This window comes from Oryzias melastigma, linkage group LG4 (assembly GCF_002922805.2).
Source record: "Oryzias melastigma strain HK-1 linkage group LG4, ASM292280v2, whole genome shotgun sequence".
In the NCBI taxonomy this organism is placed as follows: Eukaryota; Metazoa; Chordata; class Actinopteri; order Beloniformes; family Adrianichthyidae; genus Oryzias; species Oryzias melastigma.
In genome coordinates, this window is record NC_050515.1 from 25,064,472 (window position 1) to 25,072,726 (window position 8,255).

At 40.5% G+C, this 8,255-nt stretch overlaps 1 protein-coding gene across 2 annotated transcripts; it reads right to left on the minus strand.

Moving 5' to 3' along the window:
* Nucleotides 1-1,355: 1,355 nt before the first annotated feature.
* LOC112150862 (flavin-containing monooxygenase 5) lies at nt 1,356-7,841 on the minus strand. 2 transcript variants are annotated; one of them, XM_036211638.1, is made up of 10 exons: nt 7,676-7,841; nt 7,253-7,396; nt 6,185-6,373; nt 5,890-6,055; nt 5,610-5,752; nt 3,372-3,568; nt 3,100-3,247; nt 2,476-2,683; nt 2,313-2,385; nt 1,356-2,230 (listed from the first exon to the last, which is right to left on the minus strand). In XM_036211638.1, exons 2-10 carry the CDS (start codon nt 7,385-7,387, stop codon nt 1,804-1,806), a joined length of 1,686 nt encoding a protein of 561 aa, XP_036067531.1. In that variant the 5' UTR covers nt 7,388-7,396; nt 7,676-7,841; the 3' UTR covers nt 1,356-1,803. The 2 variants fall into 2 exon arrangements, with proteins under 2 accessions (XP_036067531.1, XP_024135147.1); XM_024279379.2 differs by having other exon boundaries at nt 7,253-7,401; nt 7,676-7,840.
* Between the last annotated feature and the right edge of the window lie 414 nt (nt 7,842-8,255).

Here is an 8,255-nt window from a genome sequence, read left to right on the forward strand (position 1 = left end):
GGTTTCAGTGACGTGACTGGTCACATCTGTCTGGGAAGAATGATGGACGTCACACTGATTTCTGCTATCTCTGTTTAATTGCTGCTGTACTTTGATACCGCCGTGTTTAAAATAGCTTCATGGAGATGACACCGGAAAATTGGCTTTTTATATAATGCAGGAGTATCAAACTCCAGTCGTCGAGGGCCGGCTTCCTGCTGGTTTTCCAGAAATTCTGCCTCATCTGCTGCCGATAACCTGGATCAGGCGTGTTTATCCAATTAGGAGCTTCAACAGCAGGTTGGTTGGAAAACATGAGGGACACCGGCCCTCAAGGCCTGGAGTTTGTAACTCCTGGTATAATGCATCAACTGCAACACCACAGATAAACATGTATGTGAGCCTGCAAAAAAAAGAAAGAAAAAACGGTAAAATTATTGCATTAATTTACCAGCATTATTTTCTGCAGCATTGGGGAAAGATAGACACACAATCCAACAGCTTTTGATGATAACCTGCTGCACATTCTTCTGGGCTCATGCTTTGAGTAGGTCATTGTTGCTGAACTCCAGTCCCCACGATCCTGGATGCTTTTATGGTTAAACACACCTGCCTCTAATGACGGTTATGATCCAACCTCTACAAATCATGATGATGAGCTAAATCAGGTGTGTTTAAAGTCCCCCATGATATATTTTTTCATTTTATGAAAATGTTCCCAGTAGTGTTGTAGTCATGATAATGAAGTTTTTAACCAAAATCCCACAACCTAAATGTCTAGGGTCTGGGGTGTGTTCGGATCATCATCATCAGGGGGATATTTTCCATTGATCGGTGCCGGGGGTCTGGAATATATTCAGATGATTAATAATCATCCGGATAGGTTTTGGATTTTTTTTGCTGATTGCTGGGGGTGATTTTTTAGTGATGATGGTCTGAATATACTAGGATTTTGGTATTGATTAATGTAGAGGATTTTTTTATGATAATCTTCTGAGTATATTTAGATTTTTGGTCATATAAATGACGTCTTTGAAATGAATCTAAGACTATCAATAAAAGTCCAATAAAAAAATATACTGTAGATGTTTGAAATTTAATATCACTGATCTTAGTGATCCTAAATAACATGAATCTATGATTGTGGGGTATAAATATTTGATAATAAGTCCTGAACCGGATGTTGGTAATTCATGTTAAATAAATGGTAAGGGCGAACCGGGGTGGGATTATATAAGTTCGCTTCCTCCAACTCCCTTTCAAGCAATCTACTTGTGATCAATTATGTAATTTGTGTCTATTTTATGTATGATTACATAAAACATTTCTATTATTCATTCATTCATACTGAAATGTAATAAAGTGTAAGTCCTAGATTTTTTCCAATAAAAAGTTTTATTCAGTACATCATCATATGGATTTATTCATTAAAAGCTCCAGTACAGAACAAAATACGAGTGTACTTTTTGTAATTAAACATTGATAAAAACACAAGTAAAAGAATACAAATTCAGCCCTCCCCCCATTTAAAGGAGGATCTAAAGGCTTCTTCCACAGACTGAGTTGAAACAATAAAAGCTCTGAAAAAAATTACCTTTTAGACAAGCACTTTCAGGAAATGAATTTTAGAGTCTATTAAACTGAAGCAGATAAAATCCCTCAAAATAAGAGAGAATTAAGTTAACAACAAATGACAAATTGGACATTTAGACAACCTGGATGACAGTGGTGCTTCAATTATTTTATGATTACAAGCTGTTGGAATGTTATTGATCCACATTTAAATTATAGACTGATTTGAAACTTTGATAAAATTAACATTCTTTAAACTCGGAATGAGTGTACAGGCAAATACACTTTGATCTTGTCCAATAAGGCGGCTGGATTCTGAAGGACATCAGCAAGGCCGTCCCTGTAGACGTATCCAGCCAATCCCAGAGCAGCACCAGCCAGAATCACAGGCCACTTCGATGACTTCTTGGATTCAGGCTCGCCGCATGGCCGAGTCTGCATCGGTCTGACTACTCTCTCCCACTGAGTGAGAATGGCCTGGCGGGCTCCCGCCCACTTCCCCGGCCCTCTGAGGCGATACTGGTACGGGGTGCAGGGGCCAAACAACACGCTCATCCACAGCCTGGGGTCAGTCAGCATCAGCCTGGGGATGTTGGGCTTCACCCCCACCATCTCTGCGATCTCATCCATGTAGGGGATGTAGTCGACCTGGATGGTGTGCCTTTGGGTCAGGAAGTACCTGAAAAAAAGAATCAAGTGTATCACATCAATTTACAAACACAAACCCACCAAAACATTTCAAACATTAAGCAAATCTGGACCTTTTCTTCATTTCCTCCTTTTTGGACTTGACGTCTTTAATCATTGCAGACTGTGAAGGGAGCTTTGTGCAGCCTGGTTTAAATGATTTATAAGATCAATATTCACAAACAATAAATACTGTGACCATTACAGTAAAAGGGAAAGAAAACTGGCACGGCATACCTTTAAAGACCCGCGTGGCCCATCTTGCCTGCATTTCAGAGATGGGCATGATGGCGCCCAGTGGCTGCACCAGACCAATTATAGCCAGCGTGTGGCGTTCCAGCTCAGGCGGAAACACATACTTGTACAGCGACGCCTTGTTCTCAGTCACTGAGACCACTTGTGAAGCCAGGAAGGGAAAGGAAAACTTGTAACCAGTGGCAAACACCTGCGAGACAAAGGAGACAGTTGCAGTGTTCAATCAGTGTTTCAGGCTCCAAACAAAACACGCAGCCATTGAACCCACGCTTGAACTTTGGTCAATCGGGGACTCGGATTTGGTAGTGACGCATGGGTAAGCATCTTTAATTCATAGAGTGATCATGGAGGAAAAATTATTGGTTGAACGATCAGCATTCTGACACCAGGTCTTTCATAAATCAGAATAGAGCTGTGAAAGAAAAAGCCTGGAGCAAGATTCACGTGGTTTGTACCGCTTCAACATTTCACACTAAGCCTCTTCATTCTAAAGTTCGTTACATCCTTTTGTAGTAATAGTAGACGATAAACAGCACGTTACTTTAACAAAACTTTAAGATAAATGCAGCAAACAAACCAATTAGCAACACTTAAAATCAAACCTACCACAAGGTCTACGTCTTCCACAACACTCCCATCATCAAACTCCACACTGGAACCTTGAATTCTGCGGACGTTGGGCTTGACTTGAATGGTTCCAGATAGGATACGGTTGGGAAGATCATCATTCACAGTGGGATGCTGGCTGAACAACCTAAGAACCATTGGAACAGTTAAAACAACTTGTATGCAAGCAAAAAGCTCTTAAAGACATAAAAAAAACTATACAATTTGCAAAAGTTATAGAAACAAAACATCCGAATGCTTTAAAACAATACCTGTGCTTGGGCTTTAGGTTGTACAGAGCGTGATCAAATCTTTGGTTGAGCTGGCCTTCTACCAGGGAACATAGAAAGCCATACGGAAGGATTTTGACAAAAAAATTCAAAACTCTGTTGATTGTCAAGTCAAGCGGGATTCCATTGTCTCCAACTCTGTTCAAAACCCAGGCTCCTCTCCTGGTGCTCAGGTAGAGCTACACACACAAAAACACAAATGACCAATCATAATGTCCTTAACTTTAGTTTGTTAGACGATACGATTGCATGAAAATAACACTAACCAGAAAGAAAACAAAAAAAGAAAGGAGCTTTTTTTGTAGTATTCAAGCCAAATAATGACAAGTAGTAGATCCCACCACTGCACACCTACTTAGAATACATTCACTCAATTTCTTAACAAGATTGATGCTACTTATCTTTGCTTGATTATTTGATCTGCATTTAAACTGCAGGGGTGCTTGCTTTCACACTGGTCTGTTTGGTCCATGCCAAGATTTGCTTTTCTTCATTCAAACTCTTTTGCTTGTTTTAAAAGTTAATCTGAAATCTGCAGCTCAAACGAGTGAAAAGAATGGTTTTTATCTAGTTTGTAAGTGAACTTTTGGTGCAGTTTAGTGTGAACGCAGACAGACTTTTCAGCAGATCAAGGAGCAGGACAACAACAAACCTCAAAAGTGCCAATCAAGAAAATATGTGAAGAACAAGTTGGCAAGTATGTAATCAAGAGGTATTTATTAGGGGGGGAGCTAGTAAATTGTAATTACTCGCCCCTTCTCCTTTTGTTTTCTGGTATCGTGTTACAGACATTGAGTTTGTTGACATTGTATTAAAAAACTGGACTTTGTGACCCCACCTCTCTAATGTTCCAAACAGGAAGTAATCCCTGGTCCCAAGAAACCAAAATACAATAGACTTTGGTTGAGAAATGAAGAGGCTATTATTCTATCATTATATTTATCAGAATGATCATTTATTGCTCTGATACCTTTTTTTATGTTCTTTCTAATGCTAACCTTTTTTTTTTACATTTTTTTTTCTTTATTGCAAGTTATTCAAGGCCAAACAAATGCCTTATTTAAAGTATGTGGTCTCACATCAAACATTCAAAACGTTTGTCCAGAGCTCACTTTCAGTAGAAGAGATTTGGACTTCCAACAATTGATTAATAAAAATTTAGATTTTCAATTATTGCCATTTGCCATGTAGGCCATTTTGCATGCAAACTTACTATTGACATGGTTGAATTAAATTTTAATAACAACCAGTTGTTAGAAGGCTTCTAGAAGTTAAAAGCTGGGGAAAGTATATTGCACTGGGGCTCTGTCCTCTATTTCTGTCTACTTCTCCCCTCTATTCCTTATCATTTATTTTTCATTTAGTTCTCGATGCCTGTTTGGTGCAGTGCAATTCCTGTGTTGTGCCGCTTTCCCACTCCCCGCTGGAGGGCCAAGAGATATTCCAGGTGGCTCCTCTGTCCCCTTTTGTCCTTGACCGTGGACGTCGCCTCTGGCTCGCCTCACGCCCCCACCCCCCACCCCAGTTTTGTGCTCCTGTACCAAGTTGTGGACCTCCTTTTGTCTCTCCCTGCCCCCCCTTCAATTTTGTCTTTTTAGGTGTTTTCTCTACTGAGAAGGAGGAATGAAGTGCGGGGAGGCCCAGTTTAGTTTAGTTACCAGCTAGTGCTTATTTTTTGTGACTGATTTTATGTTTTTGGACAATTACCAATGTGAAGCCCTCTGAGACAACTGTGTTGCAATATTGGGCTATATAAATAAAATTTAATTGAAAGCATTCACGTAGACCAACCACTGCTTACTGATGTTGTCTGGCCCCACCATTGTGTAAAAATAACCACTGAAATGGCTTCATTTGGTTGGAGGCAGAAGTAAGCAAGTCATTTTCTATGGGAGTCGTCACACTTGCCCAGTCCAGATTTTATATACAGTCAATGAGTTGACCGGACTTTGGTGCTGTGAAGAAGCCTTGAACAAATAGCATCAGGATTCCCTTTAAATTAGAATAACTCAGCTTTTAACCTAATTCTAAAGAAGTTGGCCACTATATTAATTTATCTTGATCAATCAAATTCACAATATTTCTATGGTAAATTATTCGACTTGATCCTTTTACTCTAAAAGCATGTGTCATTTTTTGGAAAATTCCACATATTCCTGTCTTGACCACATAATAGCTTGAGACACAGAAGTAATATTTGATGACTGTATGAGGCCTAACCTGCTTGGTGACTCTGCTCAGTTCAACTGCTATATCTCCTCCAGAGTTTCCAATTCCAATCACTACAACCTTCTTGTTCCTCCACTCCTCAGGGGTCTTGTAGTCTCTGCTGTGGAAATACTTCCCTTTGAACGTTTCAATACCTGCAGAAGTAACAGACACGCTTGTGTTAACCAGGTTTAACAACAATAGTGTCAAAGGTTGGTTAACTCAAATCCAATCTGTATTATTCACCTTTGCCCAGGATTTATGGTGGGATTGACAAGGGAGTGGCTGTTACCTGGGAAGTCATGAAGGGGCAGGTTGGGCTGGCAGTGATGTCCGATACAAATCATCACAGCGTCAAAGATGTGTTTTTCCTTCTTCCCATCCTTGTTCTCCGTTTCAACGTTCCACTGGCCCGAGTGAGAAAAATCTGACTTCTGCTTCACCTGCAAAACTTTGGTCTGCGCACAAAACAAAGCAGTGATTTAAAATAGCTCAGCAGCTTAGTTTACGCTTTATCAAATCTGTAGTAAATTTTTATGAGGCAGAAAGAAGAAAACAAAGCCATAAAAGCGATAAACTATCCTCACGTTGAAGCGTATGTGCTTGGTGAGCCTGAAATGGTCGGCATACATTCGGAAGTAGTCCATGATGAGGGAGTTGTGCATGAAGTTTGGGAAGTGAGCGGGAATGGGGAAGTCGCTGTAGCACATCATTTCTTTGGAGGTGTTGATGATGACAGAGTGATAGATGCTGGCCCTGTCCGGCTCGGGATTCTCCTGCAATGACAGGAAATGCTGTCAAAGAACTCAGCCGGGACTCGAACCAGGGGTTTCTTGGAATGAGGCGACAGATGAACACTGATAAATTTATTTTTTTATGTATTTTAGAGGCTTGAAGGAATATGACACCCCAAATTCTGAGCACACCCAGACTTACTGAGAGTCTGCACCGACTAAATCCTGCTCAAACCACCCTGCACCTCCAGGAGTTTGATATGATAACTACAAATGCCAAATTCTTCCTTTTCATCCCATTTTTGTGGTCATGTAAAAGTCTCAGATGTGAGGTTTTCATGGAAACTGGAGTGCATGTTTTCAGTGAAACTGCAAGAACAGGAACTGATGGAAATTTAAGTGAGGCCAAAATGCACATTTTTTGCCCTAATTACAAGCGAATTGGCACTTCCTGTTAGAACTCAATTGCTCGTTTTTCGAAAATTGTCAAAATTCAATGTTTGTGAAAGCTGATTTTGTTCCCTTAATATACTTTACATCCTTAATCTTGCACCTTTAGTTTTTTTTATTTTTAAGTTTCCAATTAACATAAATTTTAATCCTTTAAAAGTAACGAGTAACGGTTAAAAAGCTATAGTATGTTCAATGTTTTGTGTTTATGCATCACCTGCCTCAGGTGTTAAAGGGTTAAGGAGCTAGGTTACTAGAAATAACTGATTGTGCATGAAGACTTAAAAAATGTATGAACCTGCATGGACACTTGTATGATGTTAAAAGTTGCGTAATGCTTGTATAAATAAATACTGTAATCTGGGCAGGGTGTTTGAATAGAAACCATTCATCACCTTTATTTTATTTAAGGTGGACTGTGATTAATTACGCAGCATTTTGCGTAAAGTTTGAGTTTGTCCGCTTCCCCACCTTAAACCTCCACAGTCCCCCGAAGTCATCGCTGCTTTCGAAGCAGACGGGCTCCAGCCCTTCATCCAGGCAGCACTTGATGCAGGCCAGGCCCGAGCTCCCCGCTCCGATCACCGCCACGCGCCGTCCGGTCATGCTGCTTCACTGTGCTGCGGAGAACGCGCGGACACATGAGCGCGCAGGAACTCACCTGGAGAAGGCGCATGCGCAGCAGCAGACGTGCTGCTTTGTGTTTTGTTTGCGAAACTATTGATCCGTTCGGTTCACTTTTATCTCAGCTGGATGTGTGCCACACGTAACCCGTTTAAATCTTTGGTGCGATTGACGCCAATAAAGGCGGATGAATGCATTCAAAGCAACAAAGTTTGCTGAAAAATAAAAAAACAAAAAGTTTGTGGAAAAGTTTACAAAAAATCAGCTCACCTTCTTTGACTGCTGAGCGACGAGGTTTGTTTTCGTGGGGTTGTTGGCAGTGGGCGGAGTGCTGTTTGTTTGTTGTCCAGTTTGCAGCTGCGCGGAAGCGCACGCGCCTTTCTGCACGGAGCTGCTGCAGACAGGGAACGCCCAGCTGCTGCGTCAGCAGACCACGCCCACACACAGTTCACCCACTCAGCACTGGGTACGTTACTTTAGATACTGGATGAAAATGAAGTGAAATGTCTTTACTCATTACTTGTTTTAAAGAGTAAATTACTCCTCGTTACTTTAGTTTTGTATCAACTCATACAAATTCTCCAGAGACAAAAAGCTTGCACAAACAAGATACAATTTTCTGTCATTTATTAGTAAGTAATGACATTGTGCAAACATGACTTGTCTTCATTAGAATTCAGTGAAAATGACAGCAGCACCTTTGGCCACAAGTTTGGTGATGTCAAGTCCTTTGACAGGTTCCTCATAGATTTGGTGGAAAGCTGTTTAACATACTTACATGTTTGTTTAAGAAAAAAAAGCTTCACATGCTTGTTTTCAACTAATTGTAAATAAGGTTAAAATCTCCAGT